General features: G+C 37.6%; 1 protein-coding gene across 4 annotated transcripts in view; it reads right to left on the bottom strand.

Moving 5' to 3' along the window:
• Positions 1-21996, bottom strand: part of Paqr3 (progestin and adipoQ receptor family member 3) — a 34189-nt gene extending 12193 nt beyond the window's left edge. For all 4 annotated transcript variants that reach the window (XR_007110551.1, XM_047567042.1, XM_047567041.1 and 1 more), the window contains exons 1-5: positions 21622-21996; positions 17984-18146; positions 13380-13535; positions 4093-4290; positions 859-949 (exon numbers count right to left, since the gene is read on the bottom strand). Coding sequence is in view for 3 of the 4 variants with exons in the window: in XM_047567042.1 (XP_047422998.1) it covers positions 859-949; positions 4093-4290; positions 13380-13535; positions 17984-18146; positions 21622-21806 (793 nt within the window). In the remaining variant the exon portion in view is untranslated. The remainder of the gene's footprint in view (positions 1-858; positions 950-4092; positions 4291-13379; positions 13536-17983; positions 18147-21621) is intronic.
• Between the last annotated feature and the right edge of the window lie 213 nt (positions 21997-22209).

Genomic DNA, 22209 nt, shown 5'->3' with positions numbered 1-22209 from the left:
ATTGAGTCAAAGGCTTACCTAGATATGTATCATTTTGCCCTTCATTAAACTACATGTTTCATTTTTAAGATCAAGTTGAGGGACATGCTAGCATTTATTGACGGCTTAGTACCTGTTAGGAACTGTGTTGTTTTATGTTCATTTTCTCATCTAATCCTCATGAAAACCCCCGAAGAAGTATTATCTCTTTTTCATATAAGGCAACTGGAGCTAAGAGAGTTTAAGTAATTTATTTAGTTCACGCAGACAATGTACTATTTTCCAGGCAATCAGACTCCAGAGCTATAGTACCAAAACAAATGCATGTTTTGGAGAATAATCACTCCACCCAGTGTCCTCTTTGTTATTTTCCATCATAAATATTTTTCTCTGTACTGAAGAATGTAATCTATCCTTTTCTTATGAGTATCTTAGGGATGCTAAGACATTATTTTCTTCTTAGCCCTGGGTAACAGGAAATAGAAAGTAAAATCACAGATAAGGGGGAACTACTGTATTATGATCCCCACTACTTACTGGATTCAACTCATACTCTGAGGAAAAATGTGTGAAAGCCCTTTGAAAAGTTGGAGCTTTATATAACATTAAAGGAATAGGAGTATTATCCTATAATCCAAAAATATGTAAAAAAATAAATCTAAGTTCTGATTCTGTGAATCATTTACTTAAAGCATACACATAAGACTAAAGCCACAGGTGCTGGGGTTGTGGCTCAGTGGTGAAGCACTTTGCTAGCATATGTGAGGCACTGGGTTCAATTCTCAGGAACACATATAAATAAATTAAAGGTCCATCGACAACTAAAAAATAAAAAAAAAAGAGTAAAGCCACAAAAATCTCTGTGAAAGAGACACCTACCTGGAAAGTACCGTTCTGGAACTTTGGAGATGTAGAATAGGAAAGCAAGAAGAGCAATCACATACATCACAATTACACGAGGTGCAAAATCCTGAAAAGTAAAACATGTTTTTTTTTCTTTCTACCTTACTGAATTCTCTTTATTATGAATATAATGGTAGAATTTAAAGATTGTTATATCTGAATTGTTCTATAGATAAATCTCCAATAACATAAGCCTGGACTTTCATTCTACAGGAAGAAGTCCACAGAAATGGAGCAGAGTGGATGCCCCAAAGGTTAGGCTACTAAAAGATACATAAAGAACTCAAAAAACTTAACACCAAAAAAAAACAAATGACCCAATCAATAAATGGGCAAAGGAACTGAACAGATACTTCACAGAAGAAGAAACACAAATGGTCAACAAATACAAGAAAAAATGTTCAACATCTCTAGCAATTAGACAAATACAAATTAAAACTACACTGACATTTCATCTCACTCCAAGAAGAACGGCAAATATCAAGAAAATGAGTAACAATAAATATTGGCGAGGATGTGGGAAGAAAGGTACATTCATACATTACTGGTGGGACTGCAAATTAGTGCAACCACTCTGGAAAGCAGTATGGGGATTTCTCAGAAAACTTGGAACCACCATTTGACCCAGTTACTCCACTCCTCAGTCTATACCCAAAGGATTTAAAATCAGCATACTACATTAACCACATCAATGTTTATAGCAGCTCAATTCATAATAGCTAAGATATGGAACCAATCTAGGTGCCCTTCAACAGATGAATGGATAAAGAAAATGTGGTATATATACCCAAGGGACTACTATTACTCAGCCATGAAGAAGAATGAAATTATGGCATATGCTGGTTAATGGATGGAACTTTAGACTATTATGCTGAGTGAAATAAGCCAATCCCCAAAAACCAAAGACCAAATGTTCTCTGATATGCAGATGCTAACACATAATAAAGGGGGAGGAGAATAGAAGTTCACTGGATTAGACAAAGGGTAATGAAGGGAAGGAGGGAGGATTGGAATAGGAAAGACAGCAGAATAAATCCAACATAACTTTCCTATGTTCATATATGAATATATGACCGGTGTAACTACTCATATACAACCACAAGAATGGGATCCAAATTAGAATAATAAATACTCTATGTATGAATAATATGTCAAAATATATTCTATTGTCATGTATATCTAAAAAGAACAAATATAAAAAAAAGTTTTCCTGGCCTTGATAAAATCAGCCAGCTATAACTTACACATATTGTTCCTAATTCTGATTATAAATCAAATTTACCAAGAATCAAATAAAAACAAATTATTGAGAAATAAAAACAAATTATTTCTCTTCCCAATTCAAATACATGAGAATTATCATCGCCCTCCCTCAGATTCCTCAGATTAATCAACCTCTGATTTTCTCAGACTTTCTAGAACATAACTTCACCCCACCTCTTAGGATTATCCCTTCTGGAACTTTTCACCTTTGGTAATGACCTCTCCATATTTTAAATATTAAAGCTTATTAGAGAATTTTCTAAAAGTTTCCCTTTGTTTTCTCATTGGAATGATCTATGATCATACTGGAATTCCATCTTTAATAACCACTATCTTCCTATGTCATATTTCAATTTTAAGACTTCTGAACATGAAACGATTCTCATTTTTTCCCTGCATTTCTTTAGTATCCACTGACTTAATACGTCTTGTTCTTTTTCTTTGTTATTATAAGCTTAAAAGGGATGTGTTCACCACATCCAAAATTTTAATTACTTCTATATTAACAAGTTATCCATTTGTTAGAATTAAATTTAGGGTGGCAGCTTCCCATTCTATTTTCTTATTTTTAGGGAATTAAAACTGTCAGAAAAATGTTTTCCTAGATAGCACGATCACTTACATCCTTCATCACTACTATCTCACTTTCCTCCCAGTTTCCTAACCTTATGAAGAAAGCATCATCGTTGTTCTCAAATGAACCAGATCAAATCACTCAATTCACTGTCATAGAATGTTCTTTCTTTTTAGTAATATATCCAAGTGCTCCCCACCATACTGTTGCCAACTTCATGTAAGTGAATGTAAGCCTACTTACTACTAATGGTTCTTCCTCTTCTACTAATACATGATTTTACTAATAGCTGATTCTCTTGAAAAAAGCCTGCTTTTAAAATCCCACAGTCCAGACTAAAGGTCCCAATGCAATAAATATACATAATTTCAGCCAGCTTCCCTTTTCTTTTCTTTTTTTATCTTTTGGTACTGGGGATTAAATTCAGTGGTGCTTTAACACTGAATTACATCCCCAGTCCTTTTTATTTTTTATTTAGAGATGTAGTCTTATTAAATTGCTCAGGGTCTCACTAAGTTGTTGAGGTTGGCTTTTAACTTGCGATTCTTCTGCCTCATCCCCACCTCCAGTTGCTGGGATTATAGGTGTCTATCACTGTGCCCAGCATTCTGCCAGCTTTCTTGGTATATATCCTTATGTAAGAAAACTTCAGGTTTATTCTGTAGCACACACTTGCCATTTTTATATGTATCTCTAAGAGTGTAAGTCTTATTTCTAATCCTTATCTCAAGAATGTTCAATTCTGAGGATCTTTCTAATGCATATCACCCTTATTCCATAATACCTGACATGAATAGCTCTTCTTTTAATTTATAATTTGTTGCCCTCGGTGGGTTGAATATGCTTCCCTGGCTCCATCAACCAATGTGATGATAATTTCCAAATCTTTATCACTAGTCTCAAATGGGGCCTAAATTCCAGACCCTAAGTACACCTTCTATCCTACTGATACCTCGAATTCAACAGATTCAACAAAAAAATTCTTTCCAACTCCTCTTTTCCCCACCAAAAAAAATCAAGTATTCCTACTTCTATATTTTGGTAATCACTGGCATTACCACTGATCTAGAAACAAAGCTAGAAACTTTGAAGTCCTCCACAGATAAGGACTTAGGTATTTTACATACTAAAGGTAAGAGAAAGAGAACTACGAATGTGTTACTTCACAGAAGACATTCAGGGAAAAAATACTAATGAGACTACATAAGCTCTTGAATGATATGCTTATTTATATAGCAGTGAAAATTATGTTGTCAACATACAATATGCTCTCAAAAGATACAAAATCACCCACTAATGTTTATACTACTTTACCCAAAATAAAACTGAAAGATAAAAAAAAATGAGACAAATACTGATGACACTTAACGTACCTGTACAATAGGAGCACCAATTCCTCCATTGAGCCAAACCCAGTGAAGAGTAGGGATTACTCCATAACCCGAAACAGAACAAAAGATGATAGAACGGAGCCTCTGCCATTGCTGTGTGAGGTAATTGGGATGAATCTGAGCAAAGAACACTGCCAGGATCATGGCAAGCACTGTGATCAAGTATACTTGTCGCCAGTACTGAAATGAAAGGAAACCAGATTTTAATTCTGTTATTAACGATAAAGGGAGGAAAAGAGTAATTCTGGCTTGCATATAATATATTCCAAACTACTTGGTATTTTCAATTCCAAACAGGATTATTTACCTTCCTTAAAAAATATTCATATGCCATACAACTGTTACGTTTCATAGAATGACAAACCAAATTCTGAAGCAAGCTACCAAAAGACTGTATTTATTCCTACAAAAGCATTTCCTGAATAGCTAATATATTCGAGGCACAGTTAAAAGTTCTGTAGAAACATAACTGACTATGACATGGACTCTCCCAGAGGATAAGCATGTGGACTCTAGGAGGGGCAAACTTGGACAAATGATCATAATCTAATGATAAAAATTGAAACTAAGGCGTTACAAGATGGCGGACTAGAGGGTGGCTGCATTTCATGCTGCTCCAGGACTCAGGATTCAAGAAGAGGAGATATTGAGAGACTTGGGACCAACTCAAAGCCACCGGGTGAGTCTCCCCCGTTGGGGAGGTGTCCCGGATGGGGCGGTCGTCCCAGAACACAGGGAACTGTGTGAAGTAGAGCTGCCCAACAAGAAACCCCTCCCCCCGCTGGAGCAGTGAACTCGGACAACTGGGAGCATCGTAGAGGAGGTCGCTCAGCACGATGCTGGGACTCAGAGCGACCCACCAGGGCTCTGGGCAGCTGCCCAGAGGAGGAGGTGCGCAGCGAGCTGTTTGGACTCAGAGTGACCGCTCCTGAACACGGGGGGGGGGGGGGGGGGGGGTGGTTCCCAGAGGAGGAGGAGTGTGGCAGGTCACTTGGACTCGGAGTGACTGCACCAGGGCTACGGGCAGTTGTCGGGAGGAGGAGATGCGCAGTGAGTTGCTTGGACTCCTAGCGACCACACTGGAACACAGGGTGGCTGCCCAGAGGAAGAGGTGTGCGGAGGGTTGCTGGGACTCAGAGCGACTGTACGGGGCTCCAGGTGGCTGCTCAGAGGAGGGGCCGCATAGCCAAGCGATTAGGGGCAGAGCAGGGTCCCAGGACCTAGGCGGCTTCTTGGTGGAAGAGCTGCACAGAGACACGCTTAGGGGCGCAAAGAAGGTTCCAGGACTGCAGGCAGTTTCTCTGAGGAGGGGCAACCTAAGGAGACTCATCTGTGAAGGGCAAGGCTCCCAGGCCCAGGAGGTAGGTCCGGGTCCCTGGGAACATTGCAGAGGAAGGCAGCACAGCCCAGGCGGTAGTTGTGGATTGAGGGGAACCTCTAGGAGGGGAACTGACCAGCGAGACCTCCCCACTGGGTGAGTCTTCCCTGCCGGGTGAGGTTTTCCCACAAGGACAGTAAAACCAGAGACGCAGGCCCAAACAGGCCTTGCCTCAGCCCACAGCCTACTTCTCAGAGTTCTTTGGATGACCATTGGTCAACAAGTGGAGGCACCTCTGCCCACTAGCAGGGAATATACCCCACCTGAAGGCCACGACCCCTAGAGAGGAAGCATCCTAGTGGAGCACCGCATTATCATCCTCCTCCAAGACTTCAGGTTACTGAAGGCTAAGAGGGGATATACTAGCAATCTTCAGGGACATTATAAGTCGATAGAGGAAATCTGCAATATCTTAATGACCCACTGATTCCTGAACAATATGAGAAAACAAAGGAAGAAAATGCCCCAAACAAATCTAGATGTTACATCAATAAAATCCAATGAGAGCAGGGCAGAAGAAATGACAGAAAGGGAGTTCAGAATGTACATAATTAAAATGATCAGGGAAGTAAACGATGAGATGAAAGAGCAAATGCAGGCATTGAAGGAGGAGATGAAAGAGCAAATGCAGGCATTGAATGATCGCACCAATTGACAGTTAAAAGAGCAAATACAGGAAGCAAAAGATCATTTCAATAGTTAGAGATATTGAAAAAAAACCAAACAGAAATCCTTGAAATGAAGGAAACAATAAACCAAATTAAGAACTCCATAGAAAGCATAACCAATAGGATAGAACACCTGGAAGACAGAACCTCAGATAATGAAGAAAAAATATTTAAACTTGAAAACAAAGTTGAACAAACAGAGAAGATGGTAAGAAATCATGAACAGAATCTCCAAGAAGTATGGGATATCATGAAAAGGCCAAATTTAAGAATTATTGGGATTGAGGAAGGCATAGAGAAACAAACCAAAGGAATGAACAATCTATTCAATGAAATAATATCAGAAAATTTCCCAAATCTGAAGAATGAAATGGAAAATCAAGTTCAAGAGGCTTATAGGACTCCAAATACACAAAATTAAAACAGACCCACACCAAGGCACATTATAATGAAAATACCTAACATACAAAATAAAAATAGAATTTTAAAGGCTGTGAGAGAAAAGAACCAAATTACATTCAGGGGGAAACCAATACGGATATCAGCAGATTTTTCAATCCAGACCCTAAAAGCTAGAAGGGCCTGGAACAACATTTTTCAAGCCCTGAAAGAAAATGGATGCCAACCAAGAATCTTATACCCAGCAAAACTTACCTTCAAATGTGATGATGAAATAAAATCCTTCCATGATAAACAAAAGCTAAAAGAATTTACAAAAAGAAAGCCAGCATTACACAACATTCTCAGCAAAATATTCCATGAGGAAGCGATGAAAAACAAAGAAGCAAATCAGCAAAGGGAGGAAATATCCTAAAGGAATTGTCAAATAAAGGAGGAACTAAGTCGTGTCAAAAAAAATAAATAAATAAAATTAAAAAAAATGAACCAAATGACCTGGAATACAAATCATACCTCAATAATAACCCTGAATGTTAATGGCCTGAACTCATCAATCAAAAGACATAGACTGGCAGATTGGATTAAAAAGAAAGATCCAACAATATGTTGCCTGCAAGAGACTCACCTCATAGAAAGAGATACCCATAGACTAAAGGTGAAAGGATGGGGAAAAACATACCATGCACATGGACTCAGCAAAAAAGCTGGGGTATCCATCCTCATTTCAGATAATGTGGACTTCAAGCCAAAGTTAGTCAGAAGGGATGAAGAAGGACATTTCATACTGCTTAAGGGAAGCATAAATCAGCAAGACATAACTATCATAAACATCTATGCCCCAAATAGTGGCTCATCCATGTATGTCAAACAAATCCTTCTCAATTTCAGAAACCAAATAGACCATAACACAGTAATACTAGGTGATTTTAACACACCTCTCTCATCACTGGACAGATCTTCCAAACAAAAATTGAACAATGAAACCACAGATCTCAATAACACAATCAATAATTTAGACTTAACGGACATTTATAGAATATACCATCCAACCAAGAGCGAATACACTTTCTTCTCAGCAGCACATGGATCCTTCTTTAAAATAGACCATATATTATGCCACAAAGCTAATGTTAGCAAATACAAGAAGAGACACTACCTTGTGTTCTATCAGATCATAATGGATTGAAATTAGAAATAAATGAAAGAGTAAAAAAACAGAAACTACTCCAACACCTGGAGATTAAACAATATGCTATTATATGATGAATGGATAACAGAAGATATTAGGAAGGAAATTAAAAAATTCTTAGAGGTAAATGAGAACAAAGAAACATCATATCAAAATCTCTGAGACATTATGAAAGCAGTACATAGAGGAAAATTTATTTCATAGAGCGCATTCAATAAAAGAAGTAAAACTCAACAAATAAATGACCTAACACTATAGCTTAAAGCCTTAGAAAAAGAAGAACAGACCAACACCAAAAGTAGTAGAAGACAGGAAATAATTAAACTCAGAGCTGAAATCAACGAAATTGAAACGAAAGAAACAATACAAAAAATTGACAAAATAAATAGTTGGTTCTTTGAAAAAAAAAAAATTGATAAACCATTAGCCACACTAACAAAGAGAAGACGAGAGAAAACCCAAATCACTAAAATTCGGAATGAACAAGGAAATATCACAACAGACACGACTGAAATACAAAACATAATTAGAAGCTATTTTGAAAATCTATACTCCATCAAAATAGAAAATTTCGAAGACATCAACAGGTTTCTAGAGACATATGAATTGCCTAAACTGAATGAGGAGGACATACACAATTTAAATAGTCCAATTTCAAGTAATGAAATAGAAGAAGTCATCAAAAGCCTACCAACAAAGAAAAGTCCAGGACCAGATGGGTTCTCAGCCGAGTTCTACAAAACCTTTAAAGAAGAGCTCATTCCAATACTTCTCAAAGTATTCCATGAAATAGAAGAGGAGGGAACCCTCCCAAACTCATTTTATGAAGCCAATATTACCCTGATACCTAAACCAGACAGAGACACATCGAGGAAAGAAAATTTCAGACCAATATCCTTAATGAACATTGACGCAAAAATACTCAACAAAATTTTAGCAAATCGCATACAAATATATATTAAAAAGATAGTGCACCATGATCAAGTGGGTTTCATCCCAGGGATGCAAGGTTGGTTCAACATCAGGAAATCAATAAATGTAATTCACCATATCAATAGACTTAAAGTCAAGAATCACATGATTATTTCAATAGATGCAGAAAAAGCATTTGATAAATTACAGTACTCCTTCATGCTCAAAACACTAGAAAAAATAGGGATAGTGGGAACATTCCTTAACATTGTAAAGGCCATCTATGCTAAGCCCATGGCTAATATTATTCTAAATGGTGAAAAACTGAAAGCATTCCCCCTAAAAACTGGAACAAAGCAGGGATGCCCTCTTTTACCACTTCCATTTAATACTGTCCTTGAAACTCTAGCCAGAGCAATTAGACAGACCAAAGAAATTAAAGGGATATGAATAGGAAAAGAAGAACTCAAACTATCCCTATTTGCTGATGATATGATTATACACTTAGAGGAACCAGGAAATTCCACCAGAAAATGTTTAGAACTCATAAGTGAATTTAGTAAAGTAGCGGGATATAAGATCAATGCACATAAATCTAATGCACTTTTGTACATAAGTGATGAATCTTTGGAAAGAATAATTAGGAAAACTACCCCATTCAAATAGCCTCGAAAAAAATAAAATACTTGGGAATCAATCTCACAAAAGAGGTGAAAGACCTCTACAATGAGAACTACAAAACACTAAAGAAAGAAATTAAAGCAAACCTTAGAAGATGGAAAGATCTCCCATGTTCCTGGATAGGCAGAATTAATATTGTCAAAATGGCCATACTACCAAAAGTACTATACAGATTCAATGCAATTCCAATTAAAATCCCAATGACGTACCTTACAGAAATAGAGCAAGCAATTATGAAATTCATCTGGAAGAATAAGAAACCCAGAATAGCTAAAGCAATCCTTAGCAGAAAGAGCGAAGCAGGGGGTATCGCAACACCAGATCTTCAACTCTACTACAAAGTAATAGTAACAAAAACGGCATGGTATTGGTACCAAAATAGACAGGTAGATCAATGGTACAGAATAGAGGACACAGACACAAACCCAAATAAATATAATTTTCTCATACTAGACAAAGGTGCCAAAAATATGAAATGGAGAAAAGATAGCCTCTTCAACAAATGGTGCTGGGAGAATTGGAAATCCATATGCAACAGAATGAAACTAAACCCATATCTCTCACCGTGCATGAAATTAAACTCAAAATGGATTAAGGACCTCGGAATCAGACCAGAGACCCTGCAGATTATAGAAGAAAAAGTAGGTCCAGATCTTCAACATGTCGGCTTAGGACCAGACTTCCTCAACAGGACTCCCATAGCACAAGAAATAAAAGCAAGAATCAATAACTGGGATAGATTCAAACTAAAAAGCTTTCTCTCAGCAAAGGAAACTATCAGCAATGCGAAGAAAGAGCCTACAGAGTGGGAGAAAATCTTTGCCAATCATACTTCAGATAGAGTGCTAATCTCCGGAATCTATGAAGAACTCAAAAAACTCTACACCAAGAATGCAAATAACCCAATCGACAAATGGGCTAAGGAAATGAATAGACACTTCACAGAAGAAGATCTACAAGCAATCAACACACATATGGAAAAATGTTCAACATCTCTAGTAATAAGAGAAATGCAAATTAAAACCACCCTAAGATTTCATCTCACCCAATTAGAATGGCGATTATCAAGAATAGAAGCAACAATAGGTGTTGGCGAGGATGTGGGGAGAAAGGTACACTCATACATTGCTGATGGGGCTGCATATTAGTGCAGCCACTCTGGAAAGCAGTGTGGAGATTCCTTAGAAAACTTGGAATGGAACCACCATTTGATCCAGCTATCCCACTCCTTGGCCTACCCCAAAGGACTTAAAATCAGCATACTACAGAGATACAGCTACAGCAATGTTCATAGCTGCTCAATTCACATTGTGGAACCAACCTAGATGCTCTTCAATTGATGAATGGATAAAGAAACTGTAATATATATTTATACAATGGAATATTACTCCGCCATAAAGAATGATAAAATTATGGTATTTGCAGGCAAATGGATGAAACTGGAGAATATCATGCTAAGTGAGATAAGCCAATCTCAAAAAACCAAAGGACGAATGATCTCGCTGATAAGTGGATGATGACACATAATGGGGGGTGAGAGGGGTTAGTGTTAGGGTTAGAGTTAGGGTTAGGGAGGGGGGCAAGAATGGAGGAAGGAAGGACTGTATAGAGGGAAAAGAGGGGTGGGAGGGGTGGGGGAAGGGAAAAAAATAACAGAATGAATCAAAAAACATTACCCTATGTAAATTTATGATTACAGAAATGGTACGCCTTTACTCCATGTACAAACAGAGAAACAACATGTATCCCATTTGTTTACAATAAAAAAAAAATTATAACTGAGTTTCAAACAATGTTGTAGAACCACTGAAGAGAGAACAATGTTACCTGGGATAAAGATGCTTCAAGATGGAAGCAACATTTAAGCTCATATTGTGTGGGAAGAAGGAGCTCTCAAGAAAAAGGAGCAGGAAGTGCAGCAGAGAATTTGGAAGTTGAAAGGCAGCAAGGTCAGGTTACTGATTTTGAACTTTATCATGTTGTCGTTCAGGAACAGCAGAGTTCTTCAAGAATGGGGTGATAGGGTCATTTTCAAATAACATCAGTGTAGAAAACAAAGAAGTGATAGGGAACCTTCTAAAAAGACATTAAAGGTTTATTCAAAGAGAACCAAATTCTGTTGAAGAATTTAGATGCAAGTGCAAGGCTGAGGAAGCATTTCTGAAGTACACTAAGGTCTTAATAGCTGAATGGTATGTGGAAGGCTCAACCCTTTCTATCCTGAAAGGCCAAGAAGTGGCTTCCATTAATGGAGGAAATGAATGAAGACCTTCCAGGTTTTGGGTGTATATGATGAGGAGCATGAAAATAGGTTCGCTTGAAAATATATTGTTTGAAAGGTTGATGGGACATTTAAATATTTAAATGAGTATTGAAAAGTTGGTATTGAAGCTCAAAAAGTTAGCATCATAAAAGATGTGAGTTCTTAACTTGGCTCCAGGGAACTCTGTAGGGTTATTTACCTCCTGCATTACAATTCTGGATTGTTTCTTTAGGTGTGTACCCAAATATACCTTCTCCTGGATTGACAGTCCAGTCCATAGTTTTCTTTCTCATTCTGAAGGTAGCCTGTGTTCCTTAAAAGGTAAAGAGCCACTAATGCAACTGAGTATTTGGAAATGATAAGAAACCAGAAAAGAAAGTAAATTTTCCTTTATATGATCATGGAAGATATTAGCTCTAGCAGCCTCCCTTCTCTTTTTGTAGTTTTTCTGATGTGTCCCATTTTTGATGCTTAGGAAGAGGTCAATTGAAAAAGAGTAGAGTCAATGGGACTTTCTGAGTGGGAGAGTTTGAGATGTATTGAGCCTGTGGCTCAGTTTGCCTTCAGGCTGGTGATGCGTTAAGGGGTTATATTCCTTAAGGTTTGGTTTGGCAACATTTTTAGGAAAGGTGCTATATTATCTGAACAGTTTTGTAAATACTGTTTTGCCCAAGACAAAACTGAGTTTTGGGACCTTAGAGGCAGAAAGCTGAGTTGATCCAGAACTTGAAACAGATACATCTCATAGTTGTTAAAGACACTCAAAACCCATGTGGTCTGTCTTTAGGTCTACTATCCAATAGAAAACTAAGAAAAGGAAAACATATTTCTTATAGAAGAATATGGGTTCCCACCCATGTCCTGCATGGGTGAGGGAGTAGGTACCCATAGATAGTAGGTAGGCTGGCTATGAAATGAAAGCTATGAAAGCAATATATTAATAAAGACAAAAGGCAAGAATTATATATTTTCAAAGTAGGGGTGTGACTGGTTGAGCTGACCAGAGGGGTCTAACTTCTCACAAAGAAAAAGTTCATGCTTGCTTTATTTACAGTATTACAGACCAAAGGGGATCAGTATGGAGTTTCTTCTCAAAAAACAGGATAGGGGTGGAGGTGAACAGGTTGTTTGGTTCTTGGCAGGTTACACACGTCTCCAGTGGCTGTGTATGAACTTGGAGCTGTGAGCTAGGTCAGGGTACCGGCATGATCTGGGCTTTCTCGAACTGGTGAATTTCACCCAGGAATTCCCAAAAGAGCCTTAATGGCTCAAACGTTGCCCAGTTCATACACAGTTCACACATGGCTCCCAATGATGGATGGGTCAAAACATGCATAGCTATACCTTTTCTTTTTTTCACTGAATGAGAAATAAAGAATAAGAAGGGAAATGGAAAGTGGTAGCCAACTTCATTATTTTATCAAAAGCTAACTTTATTTAACTCTAATTGTATAAACACAAAAATTAAAGATATGCTATGTGCATATATATAAGGAACCATATAACCATATGAATATAGTGGGAACATTAATAATTCAATGTCTACAGCAAGTTTCAGAGATTACTTCAAATATACTTTTTTCCAGTGGAAAAGAAGTAAAATAAGTATGGAATAGATGTTAGAGCTCAGAGGGGTCTTTTGAAAAGTAAGTTTACGCCTACAGAAGACTCCTCTGTTTATTCTGTAAGTAGTTACTTATTCAGAAATTCAAAAGAAGCAGTGCAAGAAAATCTAAGACCTTTATGAAAGGTAAAATGTGAAATGTTTTAGCTACTTACATTATTACAATAAAATGCATAAAATACTCCTGAGACATAGCATCCCAGTATTCCAATAGAAATTCCTGCATAATCTAATGCCATCCATCTTCGACAGGTTTTTTCTGACCGATGGCAGGAAAAAAGATGATAGCCCACAGAGCAAAGCATACATACCTATGGAAAATAAAAAGAAATCTTAACAAAATGAAACAAAAAGAAACTAAAGTAATTTATGCATGATATTCAGGGTATTGATGAAGGCTTTCTGCTTCAGCAACTTAGTGAGGCCCTAAATAATGTAGTGAGAACCTGTCTCAAAATAAAAAATAAAAGAAGTTGGAGATGTAGCTCTGCAGCTCAGTGGTAAAACACCCCTGGGTTCAATCCTCAGTATCCCCTCGTCCCTGAAAAAAGTGCATGCTTTCAAGTCAAATACATCTTGTCTTAGATTCTAGTTCTGTGTTTATAGTAGGGTAAGATGTCATTTCTCTAAACCTCAATCCCCTCATGTGTAAAACGGGGATAAGAATTACAAAAAAGGAAATTTAAAATGATAGCTATTTTATATAAAAATTATGAACAATTTTTTATATAACAATTATGAACAGAAGTGGGGAAATTACACAAAGCAAATATTTTTAAAAATACCATGTGAGGGTATTTTGATCTATGAATGAGTTTTAAAAAATATACTAAAGAAGCAATACATGTCCTTAACAAAATCAAAGACTACAGAACTGTATGATGTAAAAAATATAAGCTATTCCCATTCAATTTATTCCCTAAAGGTAGCCACTGATAACATCTGTTATGTGTCCTTGCAGATATTTTCAATGTGTATGCCAAAAACCTGTAATATAGAAGTCTTCAGGCTGGTTACGTAGCTCAGTTTTAAAGAACTTGCCTAGCATGCACAAAGGCCTAGGTTCAATCCCCAGCAACATTATCCAATCCCCCCAAAAAAGGGAAAATAGTCTGCAAATACAAGATAAATATATACTTTAAAAAATTAATCAAATAGACTCACACTATATGTTCTGTAATTTGCTTTTTTACTTAAGACTTCATAGGTACCTAAGACACACTGTAAAGAGTTTACTTTTGAATTCTAAGGTAAACATGGCTTTACTGTCCCCAAAGCAAATAATCATGGCTTACTGATTATAAAGATAAAACCTCTATTCTTGAAAAGATTTCATAAGACAAGTAAACAAATAGTACTGTAAGAAGTCATATAAGAAAAGTCAGTATAAAGCATAATTAGAAAATTGAGGAGGGAGGATACTGGTTCTCTGAGTGTATTTGTGCATCTGGGGGTGGTATTAGTGGGAGGAAAGGTGAATCACAGAAGGGCTATCACCTGGTGAGGAGCTTACAGTTCTGCTGATATTCATCAGGAACAAACAAGAAGGCATGCGTATGTTTATTGGGGGTCCACAAAGAAAAGTAGCATAATGAAAAATACAGAACCATTGAAGACTGTCTATGGCTTTCTTCATGTCATGACCCTTACACCTCAAGGGGTTTCAACTTCAAAATTACAGACCAGTTGTGATACTCTTGAAGATTTTACATGCATCCTTATAAGGTGTAGACTACATAGGCCAATGGGAGATGTTACAGAAATAGCCCAGAGAACAATAACAAGAGCCTACACTAAGTCATTACCAATGGGGGTGTATGTGAAGAAAATAGGACAATAAACATTGTACTTAGTCACAACTTCATTTCTTCATCTACTGTCTAAAATCCTTACAGATCTGTATTTGGTAAGCTACCAATCACAGCTTACTGGTTCAATTAAACAAAACTTTAAGAAGGTTGGTGGTTTTCTCAGATTAGTCTTGTGGTGCATATTCTCAATGATAAGAAAAAGTCTCATTGTCATAGCGTAGAATGATATAAGAATGGGACACAAATCAGTAAGCAGAGATAATGTTGGCATGAAATTAGGTAGACAGGTAGATGAGCAAATAGGCAGATGTAAAGTAGGAATGCATACACAAATATTTGGATGAATTTTAACCAAAATGTCAAGTGTGACTTTTACTTTCTTCCATAGGTTTTTTTGTTTGCTTGAATTTCTACATGAGTATATAGTATACTTAGAGTAATAATAAGAAACAATAAAAAAGCTCATTCAATTGTCACAAAGGAAGTAAAAGAGAAAAACCGCATTAAGGGGGAAGGGAAGTAATGTTAATTAAGATCACAAGTTTTTAAAAAGTTAATCTATGTTTAATGTGCCCTGTTTTAAAAGGAATGTGTCATCATTAAGAGTTCCTTTAAAAAATGAAAAAAAAAAAAAAATTGGCCAACTGGGTATGTTTTAGTTATCACAGAAAATTTTAATGGGATACCTCAGGCATACAATTATAGTGTTCAATGATGCTACTGAAGATTTTAAATGCACCCTTACAAGATGAGGACTAGATAGGCTGAGGTGGGAGATTACAGAAATAACCCTGAGAACAAGAGTCTGTACTAGGCCATTGATAGTGGGGTGGTACATTTAAGCTCACTGGCATGACAAAGTACCTCATGATCTGGTCCCTGCATATCTTTCCAGCCTTACCTTTTTCCATTCTCCCAGGATTCAAACATAAAGGTTAACAGCTGCAAGCCCAAGCTGTCTCTTGCTTCTAGGCTTTTACATAATTATTTACTCTGCTTAAATGCCCTTCCTTACTCTCTCTCTACACTCCTACATGAGTGATGTAGTCTTATGACATGCTGCTTCTATGCTCAGCATTGTATTACTACTACCTAGTATAGGACCTGCAAGCATAAGGGAGGCATTCAACAAATATCTGTTGAACTGAACATAAATTAACTGAATTTGGGGAAAGGCATTCTCAGATTCCACTCTTCTTCAAAATAAAAAATTCCTGTGAAAAGCTTCCAAATCCTGAATAACATTCTACTATTCAAAATGTACTCTACAAATCTGTTTGGGAAAAAAAGCACTGAACACAAAGAATGAATAGGAGTGAGAAAAAAAGTGATGTCTTTTGAAAGTTAAATGTAAGTCAACATTAAGAACAGATTTATGGTTTACTGTGCTGCCTGCTGTTCCTAAGGGTCCAGAAAACTCAGGTGAACCAGTTCATAATTTTTTAAAAAGTGCTCTTCTTGTAGGGAAGATGTGTTTATTTTTCTTTAGCAAGTTGTACAGTATGTAATAGATCCATATACTCGCAGTTAGAACAGGATTTTGCTGTCTAGCTAAATAATCCTGAGCAAGTTTCTGTAACACTTTGAATCTATCTTTTCCTGGGCAGCTGTTATAATTATTTAACCCTTTTAGTTTTATAATATAGTGTTTTCTCAGGTCAAAATGGAAATTAATATGTATTCTCTGAACTAATATTCTGTGTGGCAGGTGGTGAAAGGGATAAGTACAAGCCTGGGGTAGAGGGAAACAGGGTTTTCAAAGCAGATGATATTTATACAACTAACAGTAGAATACAAACCAGTTTATACTTAACAACTATTAAGAGCATCTTAATAATGTTAACTTACATCTAAAATTGTCAGTATAAAGAAATTGACTCATTTCCATTATATAACTGGAGATGGATCCTAAAAGGTATTTTGGCTCTAGTCAGGAGAAAAACTAAACCTCAGAAAGAGTATAAATTTAAAAACATTTCAAGAAAAAAACATATTTTTAATCATATAAAAATACTAAGTATTTTTTTCTTCAAAGAAATTTAAAATTTTATTCTAGAAACTGGATTAGAAAAAAAGGGGTAGTGTTTCTGATGATGAAGGTCTGGAATATTATGACATGCTAAAAAACATTTGAACATTTGACTTATAGATTCACCTCTCAAATAGGAGCAACAGGTTAACTGTATAAAGTACTGTCTGCATCTGTCAGGATGAAGGAGAATGATTTTTTTTTAATTTTTCATGTTTTTAATGTAGTCTCTGTATTTTTTAAAAATTTAAAATGCCAATAGGACTACAGCCCATCTTTGTTTTCTGCTATAAAACAATCTGTTTGAAAATCTACTAAATGTAATTTTTAAAGGCATTTTTATAGATCCTTGGAAACAAATGCAAGTGCAATGGAATTACTATGAGAGGCAGAGAGGAACAGAAACTGAAAATATCTGAAACCGGGCAAGTATAAAAGGATCAAAAGAAATTAAAATTAAAGCAACAGAACATAAGACCAATACCAGAAAAACAAGACAGTAAAATAAAAGCAGTATGAAAATAACAAGTTTGACAATCACAAGATATATTACAAAATAGAAAAAAGTTAAGAAATCCTCCCAAACAGGTTTTAAGTTGGCATTAGTGATCTACTTCAGCGTGATAATAAGAGTACAATCAGACATTCATATCCTTGTGTTAATCTTAAAGCAGAAGTGTCTAAAATGATAAAGAGGAGAGTAAACAATATTTTTCAATCTTTGAAACAGTGAACTTCAAATATACTTCCATAACATACAAACACCTGACAGTATCAGGCTTTTCCGGTGTTTATTTTATGAAAGAAGCTGACCCGTATGCCACTTGGGGAGCTATTCAAAGCAAGTGGTGAGCCACATGCCCAAGCCTGCCTGATAAAAGTTCTCTTCACAAGTAATAGCGTTTATGAAATGACTTACCTGGAAACAGAAAAGACAAATAGAACAAATTACAAAATCTTCTCTGGACGCACTTGCCGAAGGTAACACAGATGTCATATCATATATTCCCAGGGTGAAGAAGAGAAAGAAACCCAGCAAATGACTCCAGATGTTTACCGTCTCATTAGATAAAATAAACAAACTGGAAAATAAACAAACATGCAGCTCAGATTCATACTGGCTCACTCAACTGTCAGCAAAGGTCAGGAAAAATTTGGGGGAGTTACCTAATACTTGCTACTTTAAGGCCTTACCCCCATCTGTGTCATTTAAAATTTGATGTCATTTAATTTGTCTTTTTTTTCCCCCCCAAAATTCCACCAATCCTAGAATCTTAAAGAGTTATTTTGGTGCTGAACTCTATTATCAGTTACAATTTCCTTCTATTACACTGATTTACATGTAAATACCCCATCCTCAGCCCATCAGCTCCCTGATAGCCAGTACCATTCATCTTTTCTCTCATTTGCAGGACACCACTTTTCTAAGCAGAGTGCCTTGCTCCCATCATTCATTAATGTCTACAGAAATGAGGTTGCAGATAAAAATTGTTAGCTAGAACACTGACTTCAATAATTGGTATGTGAAAACCAAAGGTTGAAAGTTCTTTGATATGTGGATGCTAACTTACAATAAGGGGAGGTGGATAGAAGTTCAGTGGATTAGACCAAGGGGAAAGAATGAAAGGAAGGGAGCGGGAGTGGGAATGGGAAAGACAGTAGAATGAATCAGACATAACTTTCCTATGTTCATATATGAATACATGACCAGTTTAACTCCATATCATGTACAATCACAAAAGTGGGAAGTTATACTCCATGTATGTTTCATATGTCAAAATACATTCTACTGTCATGTGTAACTAAAAAGGATAGATAAAAACAGTATCTGAAAAGCTGCTTAGTATGAGGTTAGGCACAAATTTAAAATAAATAAGTACTCATTAAATACAAAGTTAAATAGACCTAGAGAAGCAGAATAAAAACAAATTGATCCATTGGGAAGATTCTTAAAGAAGTTGCTGGAACAATGCTGCTATAGATGTTCTGAAATCAGACTAGTTTCCAGATGGTGTGAGTTTATCCTTTTCAGGAACAATAGGAGGTTACTCATAATACATGTACTATTTGTGTTCTTTTAAGATGTCTTGCCTACTGACTGGTTTTGGCAGTATATGATGGTGGAGAATGTACCATTCCTACCAGAAGTCAAGAAGCTAAGTGTTCCCTTCCCATCCTAGACACAAATTAGCTCTGCAATCATGAGCAAGTCACTTAAGATTTCTGGGCTTCAGTTTCTTCATCTATGAAACAAAGGAATTGGATTATAGGCTGTTGCAACTTCCCTCCAGTTCCTTCCTTAATTTTGTGAAATGGTTCTTCGGGTATTGACAGAACTAATCTGATTTACAAGGAGATGATATAATGATTAAAGATTAAAATACTCTTCCATTTCTCTAACAAAATCTTATCTTTTTGCTTAAACTGAGGTCTTGATAGTCTGATTCAGAAGTCCTTATTAATAAGCATTAATGTATAACTCACTGAATTTGCAACAGTCATCATGGCTCTTCTTACTTTTCCATTTGTATAAGTGATAAACACTGCAAGGTCTCAAATTATCAAATAATCATCCTTTATTCTGTATTTGTTATCTGGTTTAACGCATATAAAGTATCTAGACTTCTTGGGGAGGGGATGAAGGAATGATCTAGAAAACATCTAACTACACATTTGTTTTGATAATCCATACTACACTCTACTTTTTTCCTGAGAACTTTTTATTTTGTGAAACCCAGTATACCCCAATTAACTGAACAGCTTTTCCAGAGTATTAGCAGAAGTCTTAGGATATACCAAACCTCTTCTCATATCCAAAATACTTCCTGGTCACTCTTGAAAGCTGAAAGAAAAGAGGGCAAGGGATGAACCTGGAAAAGATCGAGTTGGTGGGAAGAACATTTGGAAGAATATCCTGAAGAGAGGATCTACTATTAATGTATAAAAAATTAGGCACCCCCAAACTCTATTCTACTTCAAAATCCATAATCATCTTCATTGCCATTATCTGTTCAAAATCACTGATGATAATAGCAATATCTATTGAGTGCTTATTAGGTGCCAGATTCTGTGTAGCATTTTATATAATCACATCTAATTTTTACTACCCCCTGAATCAGATATATGATTACCCTCATTTTTACAAGTAGGGAAAATAAGGCTCAGCAATGTTAACTTTTGCTCAAAGTTCCACAGGTATTAATTAGCAGTTTGAGATACTCAGTTTTTCTGACTCAACAGCTCAAGATCTAATGTTTTATACTTCTTTTCCACTCCATCAGATTTGGGTTCTAAACAACAAAATACTGAGGCCTAATGGCAGGTGGGCATGATATTTTAGGACAATTCACTGCCTGCCCTATCCTCATAGAACTCCATATCCTGAGCAGGGTCCAGGTCTGATTTCTTGTGTAATCACTCATAGGCAGAAAGCATGGGGAAGTGAAGTAATAATTAGGATTCGCAATATGAAGTCCTGTTAGCCATCTATTCAAGCTAGAGAGCTGGACAATGATGTCACCTTGTGATTGTGAGTCACAAAAACACTTTCAAAGCAGGACAAAAGGAAATAAGGATGGAGAATGACCATGCTGGAAAGATCAAGAATCAAATTGTCTTAGTTGCTTGAGCTATTCAACCGCCTACATTCCAGTACTGGGGTTTGTCACTACAAAGACCTGGATAATCATCTATCTTAACTACGCTAAAATTGAGGTTCTGTATGTTAGTACACACAGTAAATTTTGACAGCTATTCTAAAAACTAGAACAGCAATTTTTCAGATTTTTTTTTAAACATAGGCTTTCAAGGGAGTCTGATTTTAAAGGTTTGGAATGACAAAGAAATTGCTTTCTTAGAAATGCTAAGGTCCTCTAGTCTAGGCTAGATGCCCCGTTAGAGCTCTTCTCTGCTACAGTGCTTTTCCTACACTGCATTTTCCACAATGGCTATTATGTAATAGTGTAATTATCTCTTTAATGTCTGTCACCAGGGCTAGACTTTAGTAGGTTGGTGAGAACAAGAGCCAAGTCTGCTGTTTTCTGAAGGATCTGCTACTGTGCCTAGCTTTAAGCAGGGGCTTCATAAGTATTTGCTAAATGAATGAATCAGGACTTTCTAAATATATGTGTATGGCGATATGGACTTATTTCCCATCACACAAGTATTTTAGCTGGCCCAAAACATCTGAATTCCCACAGCTGCTCTAAAGAGAAACAAAGGTGAGGTATACATAAGGCAAATAACGGCTCAGCCATTGTCAGTGTGGTCGATTCCAACATGTATCCCAATGAGCATCAAATGGAATCAAGGATGTAAAAGCGCTCTGTAAACAGCAAAGCGCCACAAGAGAGTTGGCAATTATGATCACTGCTACTATCATTATAACTCCGTGTATCAAATATCCCGACAGGGTTGGAGGGGAGACAGGGAGGCAGAAAAGGGATGGCAGGATGGGGGCGGCGAAAAAACGCTGAGCACGTAGCAAAGACGGGAAAGCGGCGAAAAGACCAGACAAAAAGGGTGTAGGTGAGAGGAGAGGGGGGGGTCAGACTGTACCTTTTGATACACAATCTGGAGGGCAGGTAGGCCCGGTAGCCGTCGGTGATGTACGGGTTATCCTTGAGGGACACCGGGATCTGCTCGTAGGTGTAAAGGCGGATGCCGCGGGGCACCAGGACCGGCCAGTACTGGTAGCTGCCCAGCTCGATGTAATGTGCGCTCTTCAGCAGCTTCTGATGCATGGTTCCCTGCCGCCGCCGCTCGCGGCTCGGGAGCTCGCCCAGGCCCCGCCTCCCCGGGGAGGGGGCTTCGCCGCTGGAGCCCCCGCCCCGGAGCCCGCGGACCGCGCGCGAGGTCCTAAGGCGCCGCCACTGCCCAGGCCCGGCTCTGCTCACAGCCCCACCGCCGCAACCAGCGCCCGCGGACCCGGCGGCGTCGCGGCCCTCTCTGACGTCAGCACGCCGCGCGGCCCCGCCCCTCGGCCTGGAGGCCGCGGGCGGCGCTCGGGCGCAGGGGAGCGCCGCGCTGCGGCGGCACGCGGGTTCTTCCCGGCCGATGAGAGGAGCCAGAGGCGTCGTGCTATACAGCGAATACTAGTTTTCTTCCTTTTCTGTTTTTTAATTAGAAGCAGTAGTAGCTATATTT

This window comes from Sciurus carolinensis, chromosome 10, assembly GCF_902686445.1.
Source record: "Sciurus carolinensis chromosome 10, mSciCar1.2, whole genome shotgun sequence".
NCBI classification, from domain to species: Eukaryota; Metazoa; Chordata; class Mammalia; order Rodentia; family Sciuridae; genus Sciurus; species Sciurus carolinensis.
The sequence above is the reverse complement of the archived record's forward strand: the minus strand, read 5'-3'. Positions and strand labels throughout refer to the sequence as shown.